General features: G+C 34.7%; 2 protein-coding genes and 2 long non-coding RNA genes across 5 annotated transcripts; all 4 read right to left on the bottom strand.

Annotated features, from left to right (window-relative positions):
• On the bottom strand, positions 1-5775 carry LOC132172920 (uncharacterized). 2 transcript variants are annotated; one of them, XR_009439213.1, is made up of 4 exons: positions 5675-5775; positions 5255-5488; positions 4960-5126; positions 1-234 (listed from the first exon to the last, which is right to left on the bottom strand). It is a non-coding gene; the product is annotated as an uncharacterized LOC132172920 (long non-coding RNA). The 2 variants fall into 2 exon arrangements; XR_009439212.1 differs by having other exon boundaries at positions 5255-5484.
• A 1466-nt stretch (positions 5776-7241) lies between these two features.
• LOC132172649 (uncharacterized) lies at positions 7242-16858 on the bottom strand. The gene is made up of 4 exons (XR_009439174.1): positions 16750-16858; positions 12405-12495; positions 7676-7808; positions 7242-7487 (listed from the first exon to the last, which is right to left on the bottom strand). It is a non-coding gene; the product is annotated as an uncharacterized LOC132172649 (long non-coding RNA).
• A 1308-nt stretch (positions 16859-18166) lies between these two features.
• On the bottom strand, positions 18167-18589 carry LOC132169298 (uncharacterized). The gene has a single exon (XM_059580355.1). It carries the CDS (start codon positions 18587-18589, stop codon positions 18167-18169), a length of 423 nt encoding a protein of 140 aa, XP_059436338.1.
• Positions 18590-24591: 6002 nt separating this feature from the next.
• On the bottom strand, positions 24592-25373 carry LOC132168466 (uncharacterized). Its single transcript, XM_059579457.1, has 2 exons — positions 25073-25373; positions 24592-24946 (listed from the first exon to the last, which is right to left on the bottom strand). The coding sequence occupies exons 1-2, from the start codon at positions 25284-25286 to the stop codon at positions 24651-24653; spliced, it is 510 nt and encodes a 169-aa protein (XP_059435440.1). The 5' UTR covers positions 25287-25373; the 3' UTR covers positions 24592-24650.
• Between the last annotated feature and the right edge of the window lie 41 nt (positions 25374-25414).

Here is a 25414-nt window from a genome sequence, read left to right as displayed (position 1 = left end):
TGTTAAAAGGTCTGAAACAGAGTTAATTACAAGTGAAGAAGTCTCAAAAATTGCCTAAGAAAACTACATAATTGTCAAGTTTTTAAGCAAGTACCAAAGAAGGCATACATCAACAACAATGTTCATTGAGAAATTAAACTCCATATGTAGCTAAGCAGCAAAAAAAGGATTACAAAGAAAGCTTCCCAGATGTAAGAACTGATAACTTGTATGACTCATCAATTCCATATGTAACTGCACGGAGAAGAAGAGCATATATTAGACAAGAAAACTCACTTAAAAACTACAAGCGTGTCTAATATAATAACCACATAGTTGGACAAACAGTTGCTACTAAAACATGAAAAAACGCAATAGAAAAAGAACACTATCCGTCATGTATCACATCATAGAGGAATTTCAGACCATAATTGATACAGCAAATCATGGCAAGACAAAGCGCAACAGGTTCCCAACCAAACAATACTTCACAAATAGCATGAAAGACACTTTTGAATTTTCATTTTATTTATCAAAAAAAAAAAAGTAAGGAATAACTCAACAATTAATAGGGAATAATTAATTCTGGGAGACCATACCAAAGGTAGAAAAATGAAGATTCCCATGAAGCAAAATGTATGAAAGAAATAAATAATAAATAAGAGTTACTTTAACAACAAAACTATAATCCAAAACAGAGAACACGGCAACAATTCCAAATTAAAGTGAATAGAATTTTCAACTTAATAGATTTATTGTTAGCCAAAAAAGCCAATTTCTCCATCAACTAATTTAGCAGAAAACAACAAACAGATATGATAGAGAAAATCGTTGAGGCAGTGGTAACATCATTGTCAACAATTCATTCTTTGCCCATCAAATAGCACTAAGGATATCTCCCTAATCCTACAAGTTCTTTGATTAGAAAAATTCACCAACAAGCTTTAAATATATAAAATGAGCACTTTGGATATGAGTCTTTTCAAATTAAACATAAAAAAGTCAAATGAAGGGACAATCATTATGTCGGTTTCAAACCTCTGAGACTATTTCTTAGAAATATATACAAATACTCACACACAAAAAAATGCACATACAAATACAACAACAACCCAAATCAAAGGATTTTCATTCTTTCACATCAACGATTTATGTATGTATATGAACATTGCAGCACTCTCACCATGCCCGAATCCTCTTTGCAAAGTTCCAAAGTTGAGAAGTCCATATCGTGTCATATCCTTGTACCTAGTTCATGTCTACCCAAAATAGCCCATATTGCGGATCTAAATGTCCACTGCCCCCAATCCCAAACATAAAGGAAAATAACATCCCAAATCTTAATTTTGCAATACCTCTAATACCAACATCTCCTATAATCCCAAATCTTAATTTTCCACCTTCCTCTTATTATGGGAGAAAGTGTCATTCAAGTTAGATCTCATTGACCAAAAAATTTACCTCTATGGTATGAAATAAATCTTAATTTCTTTGTGTTGTAGTTATTTTTCCAATTTAATTTACAGTCAGGTAGCAAGTAGATAGAAGCATAGCAAATCAGTTAAACCAACGAAGTTGCAAACATAAGGCAATCATAAATGCACAAACAAAGAACACATAACAAACATGCCCAAATACTATTGCTTATAGATTCAGCAACCAAAAGTCTGTAGAAGAAAGCCTAGCTGCCAATTTTTGGATCAACATGAACTTGTAAAAAGAAAAAATCAATACTTGATTTTCAAAATCAACTAAGATTCAAAGAGAGAGAGAGAGAGATGTTCTTCCAAACATGTAATAGAACTATTAGCTTTCAACAAAACTATTAGCATTCAACAACTTTGTACATCATCTTTTAGCGTTCAACAAAACTCTGCTCAAATTAATGTATTTACAAGATTGGAGAAAATTTATGCGTTGTAAACCAATGGATGATATCAGCAAGACTTAATCATTATATTCTTGATTTTTAAATATTATGATAAACATAATATATTTTAAATGGCTGACTTTGAGAAATAGGTGTAGAAAATCTTAATTTATTGCATTAATTTTCGCAACTATTAAGAAATTGAGAAAACAAAATGAAGCGGGCTTTGGACAATGTAAGGGTGGTCAATGATGAGAGCTAAACTGGGCTGGGTCTGGTTGGTTGATAAATGGTTTGTATGGTTTGTATGGTTGATCAAGCTCTGTTTGGGTTTGTAGTTTCTTTTGGGCTAAAATCTGCCCAATGTAAAACTCTTTAACTTGTGCCCTTTCTTCATCCTTTTGTTCATTCCTATAGGATAGGAGAGAGCTGATTTACTAGAGGTCAAAAATGTACAATATTAACTAAATTTAAATAATATAAATATATATATTTGACCTAAAATAGGATTAGGCGGAATGAACAAAAGGATGAAGAAAGGGCACAAGTTAAAGAGTTTTACATTGAGCAGATTTTATATATATATGAAAGCAATTCTTATCACTACAAAAAAAAATAGCATTTTCTGACGTGGCTACAGTACATATTTTGTTGCCACGTCAAAAAATTTTTGATGTTTGAATTTTAAAACGTCAGAAAATAAATTTCTGACGTGTTATAACAGACACGTCAGAAAATTTTGACGTGTTAAATATTGCAACGTCAGAAAAATATTATAGATTTTAAGAATTTAAAAATTATATAATTTCTAACATTGCGACATTTACCGTGTCAGAATTTTTCTGACGTGGCAATGTACCACGTCAAAAAATTCTGATGTGGTATTTCACCATGTCAGAATACTATATATATATAAATAGATAATTATATATAGATATATAATTATGTAGATTTTTTTTTTCGACTTTTTCTCACTGACGCAGGTATATTACATGATATCGGGGTGAATTTCTCGACGCAAGCAAACATGGCATGTCAGGAAACTTCCTCAAGTCCCTCCCCGCACAGACGCGCCATGGGCGGAATTTTGAAAATTTTCCCTCAACTTTTTTCCTCTTTTTATTCTTCCCTCTTCTTATTTTGAAATTCCCCACACTCTCTCTCTCCTCTCTCAATCTCCCTCTTCTGATCTGCACGTACGGTACGAAGCTCCCTCTCTAGAGGAAGAAGAAAAAGAAAAGGTGAAGAGAAAAAGAAGAGAAGCAACAAATTGGAGAAAAGCAAAAGAAGAAGAAGAAAAAGGAAAGAAGAATAGAAGCAGAAGAAAAAAAAAATAAAAGGAGAAGAGAAGAAGAAGAAGAGAAGATAAGAAAATTTTTTGGGTTTCTGAAGATTTGTTGGGTTTTGAGGTTTGGGTTTTTGATTTTTTGATTTTTTGAAGACTTTTTCGGTTTGGGTTTTTATAAATGGAGAAAAGAAGAGAGAGACAGTTCTGAGAAAATGGAGAAAAGGGAGAGCATGGAGAAAAGAAGCAGATTAGATACGAATTGAAGAGAAAAAAAGAGGAGAAAAGAAGCTCCCTCACCCGCACGAGAAAAAAAATGGAGAAAAGAATTTATTTTCTCTGTAGAACGGCGCAGCTCCCTCACGCGTGAGGGAGCTGCCGTGCAGAGAGATTGCCAAAATAATAATAATAATAATAAATATTTTAATTGAAAAAAAAAAAAAATCCAGAAAAACTTTTTTTAAAAAAATTTCCTGACACGTCCGAAAATTTCTGACGTGTTAAAATTTAACACATTAGAAAATTTTCTGACGAGCCAAAATTGGCACGTCAGAAAATCCTGACGTGCTAAACAGTAACACGTCAAGAAAAAAAATTTTCTGACACCTATGCTTCTGATATTCAACACACGTCAGAAGCGCTACGTCAAAAAAAATTTCTAACGTGTCAGACACCTTGACACGTCAAAAAACTCCAGTGAGAAAAAAATTGTTTTTTTATAGTGTATGACGAGTTATTGCCCCTTTTAACTGCTGTAACAAGTAAAGAAGAAGGATAACAAAAGAGATTAATCTTATTAGGATTTCAAACCGCATGAATGGATTAAAGCTATTTTTCAAGCAGGCTTTATTTTATCAACTACACATAATTGTTAAAGTTGCTTTTGACACAGTATGCATAAGTTATTTGGTTTGTTAATAATCTTTTTTTTTAAAAAAAGTAAAAATAAAAAATAAATAACCCTTTTTTTTTTTTTGGTTAATAATCTTAGAGAAGTTATGTTCCATTGATGTTTTATTCAGAGGGTAGCCTCACCTATTTCCAAAGAACTTCATGCACTCTAAATGAGATGGCTGTTCACTTTAGCAGGCTAAGGATGCATACTCGCAAGCGCTTTATAATTCCGTGACTGAGCAATACAATGGTTTCAATTCTGCTATACATGGCAAACAAGGACTAGAGGCATCTATACCGAGTGTCTCTTTGTCACAACCATGGAATTAGTGGACCTTTATAATCAGGTACTTAATTTTTTTTCTTTATTTGGGATAAGGAAAATATTTTATTTAAAGATAGGGGCATTGCCCAGTGCAGAGGATACAAGAGAGACACCTGAAATTATACCCTAAAATTACAGATAATGGGGTACTAATCTCTTAAAGATCATGAATTGGATCCTATGCATGAAGATGGGTTACTTGAATGAAACAATTGCTGTCATCTAGCCTTAATACTTCCATGAAAATGGTTTAGTTTAACAAAACGAACATTTCTCAAGCAAAAACCTATTTACACCTATTTCTCAAAAACTTAATCTTTATATTCTTCATTTTAGGTAATCCTTAATCAAAGTTCAACCATCACAACAGAAACTGGTTCCAATTGTGGCCATGTCAATCAGGAACTTAAAATTCATAAACAGGAAAGCGTCTAAGAATGTGAGCAAATAATGAGCCAATTCATTCAGTAAAGGAAGAAAAATTAACACTTATCGAAATATGGGTTCTTCTAAAACCAGTTGTAGATCGAGGTTGAGATTTGGCCCCAATCCTTAAGGAGAAACAATTGAATATAATAGAGTTCGAGTATGAGATGAGAGAGACACCTGTGATTGGATTCAAGTATCGGAGAAAATGGTGTGGCCGGATCGGAGAGTTGCCCAATCGGTCTTTAGGAGTTTTGTCTGTTTGAAGACTTGTTTTCTCTGCTATTTTTTATCTTTTGGGGCTTTTTGTGAACCTTCCTCAGCGTACAAAGGAAATCATAACATTACTACAGAAAAAGAAAAAGCAACCAGAATTAACAATCCAACACCAAAGTACCGAACTCTAGAATTAACAAATAACCCCAAAAAGGAATAATAATAATAATAATAATAATAATTGAATTAGTGCCCAAACCTAAATTTGGTTTTGGAATCAGGGGAGGCTTTGACGGAGAGCCAAATCTTTCGGTTTTCGTCCTCTTCAATCAATACTCCACCGACCCGATGAGGCTAACGGCGTTCAGCAACTGCTCTGTACACTTTATGATGATGGGAAGCCGGAATTCAAGCATATGCCTGTACACTGGGCTGCCGTCCTCAACAACGTCGGTGAAGAATTTCGGTGATCGTCTAGGGCTCTTTGCTCTTTCTTTCCCAATTTTTGAGTGAGTCCACCGTAAAGGTAGAAGGAAGAAAATAAGAGAGGGAGAGAAAAAAATCTTTAGAACACAGATGGAACAAAAGCACCTCCAAAAAATCTTTTGCAATTTTTGGATTAAAAAAAAAATAAAAAAATAAAACAAAAGCACAACCATCAACGAGAGAGAGAAATTACCATGTGAGAACCTTTAACTGTGAGAAAGGGGATTTTCCATTTGAGAACCTTCAACTGTGAGACACGGGATTTTCCATATGAGATAACCATTCAAAATGCTTTCCAACACAACAGTGAAATTTAGGGTAAAAATGGTTGCGCCAAAGTCTCCCACTCCCTTCTCAAATTAATACTCGCACTCTAAATTTCATTAAAATTCATGCTAATAAGGATTTTAATTTTTTCTTTAACTGATCTCGTCGCTAATAAGAATTTTAATTAGCGGCGACATTGTCGTCGCTAATTTTATTTTATTTAATTTATTTTTTTCATTAGTTAGCAACGACACTGTCATCACTAATTAAAATTCTTATTAGCGACGACAAATGTCGTCGCAAATGATCCGGACCCCGTCACAGACTCACAATATTTTTGGTGTGGCTTTTCGTGCTTGGGAAAAAATGTTGGTTTGGCATTAGCGACTACCTATCAACGACGACATATAGTTGTCGCTGTTTTCAAATCTCTCTCTTTTTTTTTTTCTTTTTTTTTTTTTAATGGAATTAGCGACGACAATAAATTTTCGTCGCTGATATTGAGATATAGCGACGACTTTTGAGTTGTCGCTAAAAATATGGTTGCTAAAGACCAATTTTCTTGTAGTGCAACGTGAAACTAAGGGGGAAATGGCTTAAAAAATTCAGGCCCTTAACAGCCCATTGCTCTTACGTGAAAATGGAGTGTGGGCAGACCCTATATATAGTCCAAGTGACGACGAAGACTATAGAATAGAAATTGAGAGAAAAAGATGGGTTGCAAATAATTTGGATTCTTTCTCGAGCAATTGTGTTCTCACAATGCTATATCTGAGTGAAAAATAACTCACTTCTAAATATATTAAAGTGCATTAATTTTACATTTGAGTTCACGACTCTTTGAGGAGTAAGAATCAATGGAATAAGTGGTTGTTAGATTAACATGCATCACTTTTTTGACAGTAGTGTTAATAAAAGGATGACAACTTACGTGTGGCCCGTTCAATACATCTTATCTTCACCAAAATGACATAATTATTAGAGTTAAACTAAATACATACGTACAAATACAAGCCACCAAAAAAGAAAGACTAGTTCCAACATAAACGTAGCATACCTATAGACAACATATCAACACAAGTGTCTATTACATAACAATCTTTGAAATATGAGAGGCTAAATATCGGCTTCATTGACAATGTTTTTTTTTCCCAAAAAAAAAAAAAAAAAAACCAAAAAACCAAAAATATTAATATTAACATGCAATTTCAAACACAAAATAATTAAAACATGCAAGTTTCTTCTTTATGTTGCATCAAAACACTTTCAACCAAATTGCATATAAAATATTTTATCAAATGAATCTAGCTGCCATCATATGTTTTACCAGCACTATTACAGATATAAGAAAATACCCAAGTAACGAATATAATAACATATATAAATAATAAAATATTCAACACAATTGTAGCAAAAGCAGGCTAGTATAAGTACTTTTAATCTATTTCCCCTTCTTTGTCAGAAATTGATGGAAGGCTAGTGAGGCGAACAGGTAGAAGAAAATATGAAATGTATTAATAAAGATAAGACATTAAAATCCAATATAATTCTATATATATATATATATATATATATATATATATATCTGATGATCTTTATAGCCTTACAATACGTTTTATTCGTATATAGAAATATTTATATATAATAGAAATATATAGGAATATTTAAACATCCTCCAGCCGTTGCTTGCTTATTCCTTGGAGACCTTAGTCCTCATGGCTTACTTTCCAGTCTTCTTCCTTTTGTTACGTAACAGGATAGCGCAAGAGAGAATGATCAGCCAACAGGTAAAAGAAAATATGAAATGTATTAGCAATTAAAGATAAGAGACATGATCATTAAAAACTAAAAATAAACAGGATAGAATTGTTTGGTTATAAAACAGTACTGCACCAAAGATGTTCTAGTACTGGTATGCCTTACGTACTTATCCTTAACTGCAGAAGACAAGTTCTCCATCTGTTTCTTCATTCCATCTAACTGATTCTTTAACTCTTTGAACTGATCATCAAAATGCTTCTTCATCTCCCTAAGCAGAGCTAGAATCTCCTGATCAGGCGCTGGTAAATTCAATAACAAATTAATCATAGCATTCTTTCTTTAGACTGACACCCTAAACGACATAACCTAACACGCACAAGCTGATTGGAAGTTTTAGAGTCCGTTTGGGAATATTGCAGTTTTAATAAGTGCGTTTTCAAAAATTGCGTTTTTGAAATCGATACTTTTTAAAATTGTAAAAGCGTTTGGTAAAACATGTTAAATCTTTTTTTTTATTTTTTTTCATCAAATATTTGTTATACAAAATCGTAATTTTTGTTTAAATTCACGTTTTTTAAAATAAGCACATCTAGCCTGCTTATAGAAATTGCATATCTTTTTTCTATTTTAGATTAAGTATTTTTTAAATTATAATGCTAAATGCCTTATATTTTGTGATATCTTTTAGATCGATCACCTTAAATGACATAACATGAAAATTTGCTAACCTGATGATATATATATATATATATATATATATATATATATATATATATATATGCATGACCGAGGACCAAAGTCAAGTACAACACCTCATGGGACAAGTCCACTCCAAACAACAGGTTTTTCCTTCCAAGGATCAACAGCTATTTGTCATATTGAAACTTGGGATGTGTGTACGTGTATATATATATATGCTGTTGATCCTTGGAAGGAAAAACCTGTTGTTTGGAGTGGACTTGTCCCATGAGGTATTGTACTTGACTTTGGTCCTCGGTCATGCAACGAAGGTGGTGCCAACATTTTGCCCTTGTAGAATCAGTAAGCAATTAGTCTCAACACAAAAGAATTGGTAAATTTTTATAATTTAATCAATATTTTAACACTCTCCCTAATCTTAAATGTGGCCTCAAATTTCATTTTAATAGGAGACAAGCATCATCACAATAAAAAAGAAAAAGGAAACACGTGTAAGCTTTTCACTTGAGCATGTAGAAAATATTTAATCTTATGTTTTCGTTTTGATAAATGTGTACTGTTAGGAAGAGACACCAATGGATCAAATCAAACAAGAATACATTATTATACATATTTTGACACTACTCTAATGGGCTTGGATCCATTAGTTATATCTTTATAATTTACCAATGTGGAACACAAACCTTACAAGTACACTCACAATAAATTTTAAGGTATGCGGATATAGTTGCATATGCATTTCCTTATAAATATATATATATATAATTCACCAAAATGACATCGTTTTGGATTTGGTAAAGGCCGATTATTTAGGTTATGTTTAGGTTTTTTTTTTTTTTTTTTTTTTTTAAATATTTAAAAAATAATCAATAAGGACTCAAAAGGCCTATTACCTCATATGCAGATAGCGATTGGATAAGTAAAAGTGATAACCACATTATATGAATATTGTCAATAACTGCATCTTCATTAACAGCCCTAGCTAACGGACTTGGGTTTACTTGGATATATTAACTATTTTTTTCTCTTTGTACTTTATCAATGTGGGACATAACACTGAACCATGGGCAATTACAACAAATCTCCGGCTCACACGTAAATCCCTTACACAAGAGTATCATGCATACTTCAAGAATCACCACACTACTTTTGCCAAAGTCAAACGGAACGGGTCAAAACAAGACATTTCTATTAGTAACAAAAATTAACCATGACTCTCATATCAATTATTAGGAAGAGAGACACCAAGAGAGTCAAATAAGAATATATTAATATACGTATTTGGACACTACTCTAATTCCAAAATCTAAACTAATGTAATACTCATAAATGCACAAACAACATATATTACTATTTTACTGATCTGCCTATTTAGTGATCTTTTACCACTATTTGACAATTATGTTGGTGGGGCGGCTTTTATTGCTTTTTAACTGCATGTACACTGTATATGGATCAAAACATCTACTGCTATTTGCTATTTTAGTCTTTTACCAGTATTTAACTATGATGTTGATGGGACAACTTGTATTGATATCCTATATCTACGTTGAGATAGGGTGGGAATTGCTACTAAACAATACTTTCGAGTCATAAATGAAATGTGTATGTAACGAGTCTACCTGGAAGAAGAAGAAGAAATTGGAATCAAAGAAGGTCGATCTTGTAGAAGTTCTAACTGGAAGAGAAGTCAAAGAAGGACTTATAAAGTAACTCACAGAATGACTGGTGAATCCTAGCAGGATTGATATATGGGACTTTTTGTTCCAATAGAAGTAGGAATGGTGTATTTCAATTCACGTATAACTCTCCCATGCAATAGTCTATTTATCACTACAAGAATCTGCTTCAATATCCCACTAAAAGTGTTATTGTTGCCGCTAAAGTCGTCGACTCTAAAATTTGGACGCTAATGATCATTAGCGGTGATCCCTTGTGTCTCGCCGCTAATAATGACTCAACAGCTGCGCCAACGGTTGCTGCTAATAATTATAACATATTTGGTCGACGCAAAAAAGTTTTTTGTGTCTAATATTAGCGACAATATTTTTGCTACCGCTAATGAACCCTTATTAGTAGTGACTTTTTAGTGTTGCTGCAAATAATCTCAAATGGTAATGAAGCAGATTCTTGTACTGATATAAGAGCGGGAGGGTACATCGAATACCCTACTAGTTAATTAAGATCCTGCAGCCAACCTAGCTATTACACGTTCACAAACACGATCCATTCAATCTCAACCACAAGCCTGACCTGTACTTGGGTTAGCTAGTGGATAGCTTTTTGTTTTTAGCGAGGGCAAGAGGAGAATAGGCCATTAAATAACATTTTTGGCGCTACTGGCCGGCTTTGCCCCTAATGTCAGCAAATATTGATGAACCAACTAATTTCGATCTGCGGCAACCTGACATGTATGTTTAAGTTGTATAAATTTCATGGGCCAACTTCTTTTAAGAGTTCATTTTGCTATGCAATTTTACACGCTAAAAGTGCATTTTTAAACAGATCGCCAAAGTGTCTCGTTGGGGGATTTTGTTGTTGAAAGATAATGGTTTGAAAACGTAGGCCAAACTACAGTTTTAAGCGTTTTGAAATATTGTAAAGCCAAACGAACCCCAAGTATCTGGATCCTTCAAGTTATATTTTTGGTTTGCAATTCTCATAAGCTCCCTAATTTTTCTTGGCCAGATGACAAACTTCTCTTCTATATTGTTGTTAAAATAAAAAGATAATTAAAACCCCAGCTCAATCTAATTAAATACTCTATAAATAGTATAATATAAAAATTAAAGATAAAAGATACAACATAAAATAGAAAATATATATGAAACCCTTTCATCACTGCCGACACGAAAGTACTAATTAATTTCACATGTACAGGACCTCACTGAACCTTTAATTTGTTTCAGATTACTAACAAAAGAAGATGACATACTAGGGAACTAGGTTTCAGGTGAGAAACTTAAAGGAAAATCTGGGGTATTTTCACGCTACCATCCATTCCCGTCTTCTTCATGAAATCCCAAACACTTCAATCTACATCACGAACATATGCTAAAGTTGAAGACTTAATGGCCAAGATACAGGAGGGCCACAAGTTGACCATTAAGAATTTACAGGAGTCCACCGCAAAGTATAAGGCAGAGGCAGACAAGAAGCGATGCGCCGTAGAGTTTGAGGAGGGGGATTTTGTGTGGGCTGTTTTAACCAAAGATAGGTTCCATGTGGGAGAATACAACAAGCTGGCTGCCCGTAAGATTGGTCAAGTAGAGATCGTAGAGAAGATCAATTCGAATGCCTACCGGTTGAAGCTGTCTAGCCATATCAAGACGTGTGATGTCTTTAATATAAAACACCTTGTCCCGTTTACAAGTGACTCTTCGGTTGAGGATGCGAATTTGATGGCGAATTCTCTCCAATCTGTGGAGGAATATGCAAATTAGAGTGCTTGGGACTTTACGAGGAAGATTGGGGCAGATATGAGTGTGAAGGGACCCCAAGGAGTCAAAACACTATCGCAAGGTCCGAACATGACATCCGTGTCTGGACACGAGGAGTAATTCCAAGTTTCTAGAATTGGTGTCCAAACAGGGCCTTCGGCCATCCGGACAGGGTTGCGATCTTGAAGTTTTTGGAGTTGGCGTCCGGACAGGGCTTCTAGCTGTTTGGACAGAGCCACTAGTCGTTTGGACAGAGCCTCTAGCCGTCCGGACGCCTCTATGTTATTTTATGCACGTTTTGTTTATGTGTTCATACAGGGGGTATGTCCCATCCGGACACTCTTCGTAGATTTCCAAGTACGACCTTAATTCGTACTTCCTTTTAGTTTAGGGTTTGAGGATCTATAAATACATGTTTTATAGCCATGAGAACACAACTTTTGATTATTATTTGGTTGGTTTTTTTTTGCAATAAGAATACTTAGAGTTAAGTTTCTTCATGATTTCCTTTCAAACCTTGATAGCATCTATCGTTTTGAGAAGATTTCTTTGATTTTGTTGATAGTCTCACAATCTTAGGAATATTTATTCCTTTTACTTGCTGTTTTTCTTATCCATCACAATCCTATATTGCATCAGATAGTGAGGCCAACAGGCAAAAGAAAATATGAAATGTATTAATAAAGATAAGACATTAAAATCTAATATATATATATACAAACACACAAATAGCTGATGATCATTAGAAGGAAAAACCTTTTGTTTGGAGTAGAGTTGTCCCATCAGGTCTTGTACTTGACTTTGGCGGTCCTAGCTCATTAAACGGAGGTTGTTTTGACATTTTGCCCTTGTAGAATGAGTAAGTGTAATTAGTCTTAGTACAAAAAGAAATTTGTAAATTTAATAATTTAATCAATACTTTAACATACTCCCTTAGATATGGCCTCAAACTCTATTTTAATAGGTGAACAACATCATCACAATAAAAATAAAAAGGAAACACATGTGTAAGCTTTTCACTTGAGTGTGTAGAAAATATTTAATCTTATGTTTTCGTTTTGATAAATGTGTACTGTTAGGAAGAGACACCAATAGAGTCAAACAAGAATACATTAATATACATAGTTTGACACTACTCTAATGGGTTTGGATCCATTAGTTATATTTTTATACTTTACCAATGTCAAAAACAAACCTTACAAGTGCACTTACAATAAATCTTCGCTCTACTTGTGAGTCTCTTCCACATTTACCCAACTCCTCCTTGTATGTGAGTCATTTACACAAGAGTGTCATGGACTCACATGTACACCAAGTGCTACCACATTCTTTATACCACAGTTAAACCAAGACACTTGTGAATCACCTGAGAGTTCTCCAATAGTGTAAATGTGGTAAATCTAATAGTAGGGTTGTAAACGTGAGCAGATATTTAGCGCAGCTAATTGTTATCCACATATGTAGATGTGGATACAGTTGCATATGCATTTCCTTTATATATATATATATAATTAATTAATTAATTAATTCACCAAAATGACATCGTTTTGGATTTGGTAAAGGCCAGTTGTTTAGGTTATGTTTAGGTTTTTTACTATACTTCAAAAAATAAAGCTAAAAAAAATAATCAATAAGGACTCATATATTACCTCATATGTAGATAGCGACTGGATAAGTAAAAGTAATAACCACATTATATGAATATTGTCAATAACTACATATGCATCTGCATTTACAGCCCTAGCTAATTAACGAGCTTGGTTTCACTTAGGTATATTAACTACTTTTTTTCTTTATATTTTATCAATGTGGAACATAACAGTGAACAATATGCAGTTACAAAAAATCTCTCCCTCACGTGTGAATCACTTACACAAGAGTATCATGCATACTTCAAGAATCACCACATTATTTTTACCAAAGTCAAACGGAACCAGTCAAAACAAGACATTTCTATCAAGCAATTAACCATGGCTCTCATATCAATTATTAGGAAGAGAGACACCAAGAGAGTCAAACAAGAATACATTAATATATGTATTTAGACATACTCTAATTTCAAAATCCAAACTAATGTAATACTCATAAATGCACAAACGACATATGTTACTATTTTACTGATCTGCCTATTTAGTGATGTTTTACCACTATTTGACAATTATGTTGGTGGGGCGACTTTTATTGCTTTTTAACTGCATGTACACTGTATATGGATCAAAACATCTACTGCTATTTGCTATTTTAGTCTTTTACCAGTATTTGACAATGATGTTGGTGGGACAACTTGTATTGCTATTCTATATGTACGTCCGGTTGAGATAGGGTGGGAATTGCTACTAAACAGTGCTTTCTAGTCAGAAATGAAATGTGTATGTTACTAGTCTACCTGGAAGAAGAAGAAGAAGCGATTGGAATCAAAGAAGGTCGATCTTGTAGAAGTACTTCTTACTGGAAGAGAAGTCAAAGAATGACTTATATAAAATAACTCAAACAATGACTGGTGAGTCCTAGTATAGGATTAATATATGGGACTTCTTGTTCCAATAGAAGTAGGAATGGCTCATATTCACACGTATAACTCTCCCATGCCATATATAGTGTATATATCACTACAAGAATTTGCTTCAATAGCCGCTAAAGTGGTCAACTCTAAAAGTTCGACGCTAATGATAATTAGAGATGACCCCTTGTGTGATGTAGATCGGATAAAGTTGGCAGAATTTTCTATTCGAAGTCCCGTTCGAACGGCCCTATGTTATTTTCGCATTTTCTATGTATTAAGTCAAGTCTCGTTCAAACGGTATTATGTCCTGTTTGAACACGTAGAGTTGTTTAGGTTAAACCGACTATTTCATGTTTTATTAGGTTTAGGGTTTTGAGAGTCTATATTTCGTGTTTTATTAGGCTTAGGAGTATTAAAGCAATAAATACATGCTTATAGCCTCCAGAAAAGAGAATTGTTGTTATTTACAGTTTTGTTTAATAAGAAACCTCAGAGTTGAGCGTTCTTTTGTTTTCCTTCAAAACTTAGAGAGCATCTAGCTTTTATGAAGAAGATTTCCTTAGATCTTTGATAGACTCAAAATCTGGAAGTACCTATCCACTGCTTATTGATGTTCTTCGCTACAGCTCACTAAGTCAGGCTGCATCATTGTGTGTCACTGCTAATAATATATTTGGTAGACGTAAAATGGGTTTGAACCGATCGAACTACATGCCGCCCCCAAGTTACTAGCCGTGACTAATTAGCATCGACACAAAAGTCGATGCTAATTTTATTTTTCTTTTCTTTTTTGTGTCTAGTATTAGCGTTGACTTTTATGTGTCGCAACTAATGAACCATTATTAGTGGCCACTTAGTGCAGTTGGTCCAAAATCGATCGGTTATGCGTTGCAAATGATCATTAGCAGTGATCCCTTGTGTGTCGCCACTAATAAGGACTCAAGAGCTGCACCAACGGTCGCAACTAATAACATATTTGGCTAACGCAAAAAAGTTTTGTTGTGTCTAATATTAGCGACCATTTTTATGTGTTACAATTAATTTTTCAACCCTTATTAGGGGCGACTTTTTAGGGTTGTTACTAATAGTCTCAAACAGTAATAAAGCAGATTCTTGTAGTGATATAAGAGCGGGACGGTACATCGAATACCCTACTAGTTAAGATCCTGCAGCCAACCTAGCTCTTACACGTTCACAAACACGATCCATACAATCTCAACCACAAGCCTGGCCTGTACTAGGGGCTAGCCAGTTGGTAGGGATAGCTTTTTGTTTTTAGCGAGGGCAAGAGGACAATAACCCATTAAATAACATTTTTGGCGCTACTGGCTTTGCCCCTAATGTCAGCAAATATTGATGAACCAACTAGTTTCTGCAGCAACCTGACATGTATGTTTAAGTTACATAAATTTCATGGGCCAACTTCTTTTAAGGGTTCATTTTGCTATGCAATTTTACACGCTAAAAGGGCATTTTTAAACAGATCGCCAAAGTGTCTCGTTCGGGATTTTGTTGTTGAAAGATAATGGTTCGAAAACGTAGGCCAAAATACAGTTTTAACAAATATTTAATTGCGTTTTGAAATATTGTAAAACCTATGTATAGTAATATAATAAGATTACCTTAACAAAAGTCCTAAAAGCCTTATATGATAAAAGTCCCAAATCTATTGAGAAGGAAAGGAAAAATTAAATATATAAATTAAGTCCCATACTTCTCTTCTATATTGTTGCTAAAAAAAAAAAAAAAAAAGAAGATAATTAAAACCCCAGCTCAATCTAATTAAACACTCTATAAATAGTATAATATAAAAATTAAAGATAAAAGATACAACATAAAATAGAAAGTATATACGAAACCCTTTCATCACTGCCGACACTAAAGTACTAATTTCACATGTACAGGACCTCACTGAACCTTTGTTTCAGATTACTAACAAAAGGAGATGACATGCTAGGGAACTAGGCTTCAGGTGAGATGTTACTGAAATATATATATATATACTAAAATTAAGAAAATATAGAAAACTTATTTTTCTTTTGACTGTTTTCTGGTTATTTTTGTACTTTTTGGTCGTTTAAGAAAATTAGAAAAACGAAATTTTTTATGTCTAAGGATTTCATCATGCAACAGATAAACTGTACTCTATCAAAATATAATCCTTGGACAAATTTCAACATGCAATTTTACCGCCAAAAAAACTGTCGGGGACCTTATCCCATAACTAGCAGCTCCCTGAATAAAATAGTTGCAACCCAAAAATCCACATCTTCTTTTGTTTTTTGTTTTTTTTTTTGTTTTGTTTTGTGTTTTTTTTTTTTTTTTTTTTGTTGTTTCACGGTTTCCAAAAGGAGTTTGATTAGTAATTATATTTATCAGAAATGAATGCAATTTCAAGTAATTAATTCAAGTCATATCTAATGCGAATGCAATTTTGTAATAATTTAAGCTAGGAACTCACTCGGTATCTTGAATGCTTCAAATTCATGATATATTATAATTGGTGTGTTTGGATTAATCAGACAATTTAAGAGAGATAATGGTGATGATATGGGCACAATGAAGAAGAGATGACAAGAGTATGAGACAAACAAATACCTGTGTAGAGAAGATACTCTGGTATACTCTTCCTCAACAAATCAATCCAACCTGAAGGAGTGCAAATGCAGTTTCTGTCAGGCTCTTGAGGATTTATGACAAAAACCATCTATTTGTATAACAAAGACCATCATTGTCACAAAGTCAATGGCACCGATGGATGAGCTGGCTTTTCAATTTTGTTTTTTTTCCTTAAAATGGTTGTCACCCGAGGCATCTTTCAACTATCTTTTTTTATAAATTTGATAAATTTACCATTGAATTTCTAAACTCACGTGAATTCCACATAAATTCAACAGTAAATATTCCTTTTTACTATACAGAAATGACTGAAAAATGAGATTTATCAGAAATTCAATTAATTAACTCAAAGTCATATCTAATGCGACTGAGCTTTGATAATGTAAACTAGGAATTTGCTGACTATCTCGCATGCTTCAAATTGAAATATTGTGTTTATTTTACTAATTATAATTAGTGTACTTGGATTAATCAGACAATTTAACATAGATGATGGACACAATGAAGAAGACATGACATAATGGCACATGCGGCATTATGGAATAGAGAGCTTATTATTTCCCATCCTCTCATTTTGCAAAACTACCATTAGATATGTAGAATTCATAAGCCGAGATCTCTTTTTGCAGTGTTATTTGTTTATTGCCTTAACTAGAAAAATTATCTTAAAAATGCCTTTCTTTTTATACTTTTTGGCCCTAAAGAAAAATTAAAATTTCTATCAGCTGCAATTCTCTATCAACAAAAATCCTTGGACAAAACATGGAACTTTACCCCCCAAAAAAGATCTGTTGGAGAAGTTCTTCCATAACTAGCTTCAAAAATAAGTGCAACCCAAAAATCCATATCTTTTTTTTTTTTTTTTTTTTTTCAATGGACTTGTGTTGTTTGGCTATACAAAGGTTATCTATGCTTTGAATTGGTCTTCTGATGTCATCCTTGGATTTTGGTTAACAGTTCCCTCCTTATCCTTAGGAGTTGTTTGTGCATCAGCATCGTATTCAACTGAACTTGGACTATTCTGACAATTTAACATAGAGGATGGTGATGGTGATGATGGACACAACGAAGAAGAAATGACAAGAGTATATGAGATAAACAAATACCTATATATAAATATATATATATATGGAGAAGATATCTTGTGTTGTTGATTGGCAGATCATATTGTTCAGAGACTGATTTATCATTTGAGTCACGATGATCATGAGAGAATGGAGTAATCTCGATCGTTTCATAATGTGAAAAAAAAATAATAATAAAAATAAATAAATAAATGATAAAGCTTTTTATGCTATATTGGCTGCATCATCGCCTCAAATCGATCATCCTGATTTTAACTTTTTTTTTTTTTTTTTTTTGAAAAATCAATCTTGATAATCTTTTATAAAATGGATCATTGACAAAGCAACTGCTCTGTTAATATAATATCTCTGATACAAGATGGACACTCTTCACTCCATTCAGTATCATTGACCTGTTGAAGGGCTAGTCGTGCTAATCCATGAGCCACCCTATTCCCCTCACGATGTACATTCTTAACTTGCCACCTAGAAAATTTATTTAAATTTAGCTTGACATCATCAATCAGGTGTCCCACCTTACTATTGTTCAGCCCCTTCTCGTGGATAGCATCAGTAATTTGATTTGCATCACCTTCGATAATAATATGCTGCACTCCTTTCTCTCTCCCAAATACAGTCCCGTGGTAGAATGCCAAAGCCTCAGCCACAACTGGATCCCATAAGCCCCTTTTTCTGATGCATTTTGCAGCTAAGAATATTCCTTCTTGATCACGCATGGCTAGACCGAAGCCCATCACTCCTTCTTTTTTATTCAAAGCTGCATCCACATTTATTTTAATCCACCCTGTTTCCGGTTTGGTCCACCGAACTTGACTTTACGTACTGGGCACATTTTGCTGGTGTTCAAGCTGATTTGCTTGCTCATAATCATGCACTGCCTGTTCAGCGTTTCTAACCACAGAATCTGGGTGGACGAAAGTGCCCTCAAAAATCAGAGCATTTCGTCTTTGCCAAATGCTTCTCGATATCACTGAAAACAAGCACAGAATTTCTATCCCCCCCTTTGCATACAAATCCCCTGCTACCTGGAGAAAATCTGGCCCTGTAGAGCTACTCTTTTGGAAGACCTTGTGGCTAGCTCCCCATACATCTCTCGACGCCGGACATTCCCACAAAGAATGGGATGTAGTTTCAGCCTCCAAACTGCAAATGGGACATATGGGGTCCTCAATTACCCTTTTCCGCAATAGACTATCTTTAGTCGGTAAAAGGTTTTGACATGCTCGCCACATAAAATTTTTAACCATATTTGGAGCCTGCATTTTCCAGATTCCCTGCCATAAATCTTTTTGCCCCTTTCTACTTGAGCTCTCAGGTTGTAGTTCACTCTCTTGCTCTTTTAACATATGATAAGCACTTCTTACCGAGAATTTTCCATTTTGAGTCCCTCTCCATACCAATTTATCCGGCTGATTTAGGCAACTGAATGGGACCTCTTGTATGGCCAACTGATCCTCTACATTGAATAATTCTCTTAGCAAAGTTAAATTCCAGATCTGTCCCTCATAGTCAATAAGCTCTTTCACTTTTGCTTCTGAATCCAACAATTTTGGTGGTGATTTCACCATAAAAGTGGATGGATTGCGAATCCATTTATCACCCCATATCCGAACTTTGGACCCGTCCCCAATTCTCCATATCAACCCATCATTTATTACTTTGCATGCCCCTTGTATGCTTCGCCAAGCGAAGGAAGGTTTATGCCCCAATTGCGCCTCCAATATTGTACAATCAGAATAGTACTTTGCTTTTAGTATTTGCGCCGTCAAGCTATCTGGATTTATCCATAGCCGCCAACATTGCTTTGCCAAAAGAGCTTGATTGAAAAAAATGAGATCCCGAAACCCCATACCACCGTGTGATTTAGCCACTCCTAGCTTCTCCCAACTCATCCAATGGATGCGTTTCTCATTTGATTTGTTTCCCCACCAAAACTTCTTCATCATAGAATTTATATCATTACATAGAGCCTTCGGTAATAGGAAAACGCTCATGCTATATGTCGGAATCGCTTGAATCACCGCCTTTAATAAGATTTCCTTGCCAGCTTGGGAGAGGAAATTTAATTTCCAATCTTGCAATCTCTTCCACACCCGGGTCTTGATACTTTGGAATTCCGCCATTTTGGATTTTCCGACCAATGCAGGTAGTCCCAAATATGTATCAAACCGCTGTGATTCGGGAATTCCTGCTACTTCTAGAATTTTCCTTTTCACATGATCCGCGGTGTTTCTGCTAAAAAATAAGGCGGTTTTCTCCTTATTCAACCTTTGGCCTGAGGCGCGAGCATAAATATCCAAGACTTTTGTTATCCGATTCCAATGCTTCACATTAGCCCTGTAAAACAATAAACTGTCATCCGCAAAAAATAGGTGATTGATCTTAGGGCCTCGTTTGGAAGTAGGCACCCCGTCAATATACCAATCTTTCTCCGCCTTACTAAGAAGAGAGCTCAAAGCCTCCGCACAAAGTAAAAATAGGTAGGGTGAGATAGGATCTCCTTGCCTTAACCCCCGTGAAGGGGAGATATGGCCCACAGGATTACCATTCACCAAAATAGCATAAGTAACTAAACGAACACACATCATTATGAGATTAATCCACCTCTCAGTGAAACCCATTCTTCTCATAATCGCCTCCAAAAAATTCCATTCCACCCGATCATACGCTTTACTCATGTCTAATTTTATGGCCATGTACCCCTCCTTACCCCACATACGAGTGTGCATAGAATGCAACGTCTCGTAAGCAGCCAAAATATTGTCTGTGATCAACCTTCCCGGAATAAAGGCGCTTTGATTCATAGAAATCAGATTAGGCAAAAGCACCTTAAGTCTATTGGCAAGGACTTTTGATATAATCTTATAAAAGACATTACACAAACTTATGGGCCTAAACTCCGTCACCCTTGTAGGATTAGAAGTTTTAGGTATAAGTGCTATATATGTAAAATTAAGCTCCCTTGCAATAACACCCGCATTAAGAATTGTTAATATAGACTGACATACCTCCTCACCCACTACCTCCCAGTTGTCAAGATAGAAACCCGCAGAGAAACCATCAAGGCCAGGGGCTTTGTATGGAGACATTTGTTTCAGGGCTAAAGATACCTCTTCCACAGAAAATTCCTTCATCAGTTCATCATTCATTTCAGGAGACACACAGCACTCAAGAGCTGCCAAACATGGGTCTGGAACTGTTTCAGCTTCTGAACGGAATAAAGATTGGAAATAATTAGTAAAAGCTTGCTCCACATCATCTTTAGACTCCCAGAACTGCCCCTGCTCATCAAAAATACTCTCAATGGAATTCCGTTGTTTTTTTTGAGTTGCGCTTGCATGAAAAAATTTTGTATTTTTGTCTCCCTCCTTAAGCCATGCTTCCTTTGATTTTTGTTTCCATTTGATTTCTTCTTTTTCAAGTAATAACTGCAGCTCTTTTTGTATGCCCATAATTTTTTCTTTTTCCACTACCCTGGACCCATCCTGATTTTAACTAAATGCTGAAGATTGCTTATATAATTCAAGTTATTGTGAGGATTTGTAGAGTAGGTGCCTTGAATTCGACCTATTTTTTGTCGGCACAAAACGTTTTGCATGAAATCCACTTGTTTCGCTCCAAGTGTGGTGTACTTAATGTTACCTATCTTTTCGTGGCCACATGGTGTATTTAATACCCTTGTCATTTTTCCTAGTCCCAACCTTTAATGACAAATTGTGTATTTAATGCCCTTTCTACCGATTGGCGAGAAGGATTTTATTTATTTATTGGGACAATTTTACCCCTCGTATTTGCATTACTCGGATTAACCGGATCCTCTCCGTTTACCTATCGATGAAAAGGATCCGTTTCCCTATCTATCGATGCTCGCAACACCAATCGAACGATTGATGACTTGATCGATCAATTGATGCTCCACTTGCATTTTTTTCTTCTAGTTGATTCCAGAACATGATGTGTAGAGAGTGTCCTTTTTAACGACTTGGGATAAATCATAGGTCACATTTTAGCCAACTGGGTAATTTTGGCAGCATACTCGCCCTCCATCAAATCATCTTGCGCCAGGTCCATGAATTTACGAGCTTTTACTTTTTGAACGAGTCTTGGGAAGAAGTGATTATTAAACACCTAGTAATAATTTTTTTTTTCTTTATTAGACATCATAAACTTCTTTACATTACATGAAGTCATTATAAAACTTAAACCTTACTCTTTATACATAATCACTAAAATATGCCACACGAAGTATAAATAAAACAATAATTAAACTAACCAAGACTAACTTAACTCAAGTTAGAACTCCACATGATAAAGATAAAAACTAAATTAATCTACTGCAGAAGCTATATATGCCTTGTTATTCATGGGATGCAACATTTGTTGGGGATGTTCCAAATGGAACTATTGCCGGTTTTGTACATACACAGTGTGCCTTGTTATGCATAGTAAAGTTTCAAATTCTATTCCTCATACAACACCAATGAGAAAATTGAACAAGTTAAGGAGTACTTATGAATCAACTTTCATTAAAAATTCATAGTAATTTTGAAGTTTCATGGCATTTGTGTGTATTGCATTACTGCTCTGCCTATCTGAGTAATTGTTCCCCATAATGGTCAAATCAACTATAGAGACCAAATGGGAGAATTGCTAGGTGATTTTGAGCCTATCTCAACCCCAAAAGCTAGTTCAAGAGGTGAGGCTTTCCATCATACTTATAAAATGTCCACCAGCCCCTTCCACAATCGATGTGGGATAACCCCAACAATTTTTCCCTCACACATCGGGCCATGAGTCGGAGCAGCTACAAATCATTTCTCCTGTGGACTGTTGGGCCAAGACTTGTTGGTAAACCTGAGCTCTGATACCATTGTTAGGTGGTCTTGGGCCTCTCTCAACCCCAAAAACTAGCTTAAGAGGTGAGGCTTTCCGTCACACTTATAAAATGACCACCAACCCCTTCTACAATCGATATGGGATAATCCCAACAAGAATATAGAATATGAACGATATAAATAAGTGGGGAGACAAATACAACATGAGTGGACAATTTGAAGGGAAATTTGGGGTTCTCATTCTGCAAAGATCAATACAATCTTCAAGATTTCCAAACTAATTATGAAGATGCAAAGTTCAACATCATCAAGTCTTACAGTGAAGATGATGTTCATAAGAGCATTAAATATGATGTTTGGTCCAATACGTACCCCCAATGGAAATAAGAAGCTAGATGCAGCATTTTGTGATGCTGAAGCAAAAGCAAGTGAGAAAAGTAGCAAGTATCCACTCTTCCTCTTCATCTCGGTGAGTTGAAGTACAATTAAGTTGTAATTTTTTGTTAGCTCTATGCTTTTGCTTAATTTTAATTTCATTGGAGACCTATTTGCTAAGAGCTGGCTAGATGATTAAGATAGTATGGTCATGCTGTTGTTGATGCTTGGAGTAGAAGAAAAAAAACAACAAAGAAGTTAAGAAGGGTAAAGAAGTTTTGGAATAGAAGAAGCAAATGTTATAGTCATGGTTGGGGATTTTTGTGTGTGATTATTAATTTATCTATTCCCATATGTGCAATAGTTTTGCTGACACTGGATGTGGTGGAATGAAGCAAGGTTTGGAAATGCCAAGTATTTGACACAATGGCAGCTCTAATTCACTATTTTGTATATAAGAACATAGTTTTAGTTTATGCCTTCGTGGTGACTGATCATGAAAATCAAGAAGCGGTAGGAAGCTTGATTTTTACATTGTATTTGAACACGTTTTTCTTTCTCATTGTATTTCAGAAAATTTATGGAAAATATTATACCATTTTAAAAAAAATATATTTTGGATTGTTTGCATAAAAAATGCTTTTTACATTTATTATTCGAATCTTGTAAGTCTGTTGACAACCAAGAAGGAGATGGGGTCTTAATTTATGTGGATGCTTGGTATCTTGAATATAATGTTGGAGGGAGATGATATATGGAAGAACAATCTTGGAGTTGATATGAGCAATTAATCGAGCATGCAAAAATGTAACTTATAGGTCTCCGATCGATCAGGGAATGTGCAGCACATCGAAAGGTAAACAAACATGGCTGTTTTTTTTTTTTTTTTCTTTTTTTCTTTAGGGGAAAACATGGCTGTTCGATCACATAAGATGGTAATTGAGCAATTCTTAAACAAAATTTGGATTGAATTTTACTCAATTTTATTCATGATATAAGAAGTGTTGAGAAAGTTATGTTGTTATAATTTGAATGAAATGTTGAAATTTTCACAGCAAAGAAAAAAAAAAAAAAAAAAAAAGAAGAAAAAAAATTCACCAATTAAATGACAAATTAGAAATTCTACTTTAATTCAAATTTAAATTTTTCTAAACAAGCTCTCCAAAATATTAAGAGCCAAAAAGTAAAAGCTATTTAGTTTTTTAAGCGTACATATTCATGTCCCTTCTTTCTCTCATCTACTAAGAACAAAGAAAGAATTAAAAAAGACTAAAAAAAAATATTTAATTAAAGTAGAAAAAGATATAGATAGTTTTAAACCTACATATTCATGTCACGTACAACAAAATATGAGTCTAGTTCCAACATATAAACGTGCTTTCTATTGTGGCGAATAGATGGAAGGATATATAGTACCATGCAAAAGAGAATGTGAAACCAATATATAAAGGTCAAAAAAAAAAATGAAATGTATTATTAATAAAGATAAGACATTAAAAACCTACAAAATTTATTGCGTACAATTAAACTAAAATAAACAGGATCAGAACTGTTTGGTTATAAAACAGTCGTGCACCAAATATTTTCACATAGCAAATCCTTCATAGTTCATCCAAGTCTGATATTCCTCATGATCAGTAGGATGTATCCCTTGCTGCAAATGGTTGATAGTGCTAGTAAGGGTCTCGATCTGACATTGCATTTGTGCATACCGAGTCTCCAACGGCGACTTAACATAAGAATTTACTAACCAGATGATGATACATGCAAAAATGCACACACGGATTGGACGTTTTAATCTGGAAAAACCTTTGCCATCGCTTGAACCTGATTTGCTTATTGAGTTGCCCCTTTTCAAATTAGATGAGTTTGTTTGCCCACCTAGAGCTAATAAGTATAATTAGTTCCCAACATCACGAATGGCGCCAGAGAGTGTTCAACATGCAGCAGCTTATATATATATATATATATCTGATGATTTGAAAGAGAAAAAAAAAAAAAAACAACCTGTGGCAGGGCGTTCACTTTTTTGATCATAAGCAATATCTGGGTGCTGGTTATTATTCCTTCTTGGTTTCTCTTTCTGGGGGTTTGGGCGTTCACTTTTCTGATCATGAGCAATATCTGGGTGCTGGTTAATATTCCTTCTTGGTTTCTCTAGCCGGGGGCTTTTCGGGATGCTTGGCTTCGAGGAATGCCCTCCTTGTTCTAGTTTTTTCATTTCGTCTCCATTTCCCACCCTTAGCGGATTGGCAGATTTATTTCTTCTTGCGTCACCGGAAGGGTTTAGGCACGTGAATTGATTAGACAGCCGAATATCAAAGCTTGTAGACCGCCCGGAATAATTCT

The sequence above is a fragment of the Corylus avellana genome, chromosome ca2, assembly GCF_901000735.1.
Source record: "Corylus avellana chromosome ca2, CavTom2PMs-1.0".
Lineage (NCBI taxonomy): Eukaryota > Viridiplantae > Streptophyta > Magnoliopsida > Fagales > Betulaceae > Corylus > Corylus avellana.
This window is presented reverse-complemented; position numbering and strand designations above follow the sequence as displayed.

Coding starts and splice junctions, on each gene's coding strand:
- LOC132169298 (XM_059580355.1), bottom strand. CDS start 18,589: ATGGGCTTCGGTCTAGCCATGCGTGATCAAGAAGGAATATTCTTAGCT.
- LOC132168466 (XM_059579457.1), bottom strand. CDS start 25,286: ATGAAAAAACTAGAACAAGGAGGGCATTCCTCGAAGCCAAGCATCCCG. Junction 24,947..25,072: donor AAGTGAACGCCCTGCCACAG/GTTGTTTTTTTT, acceptor TATTAGCTCTAG/GTGGGCAAACAAACTCATCT.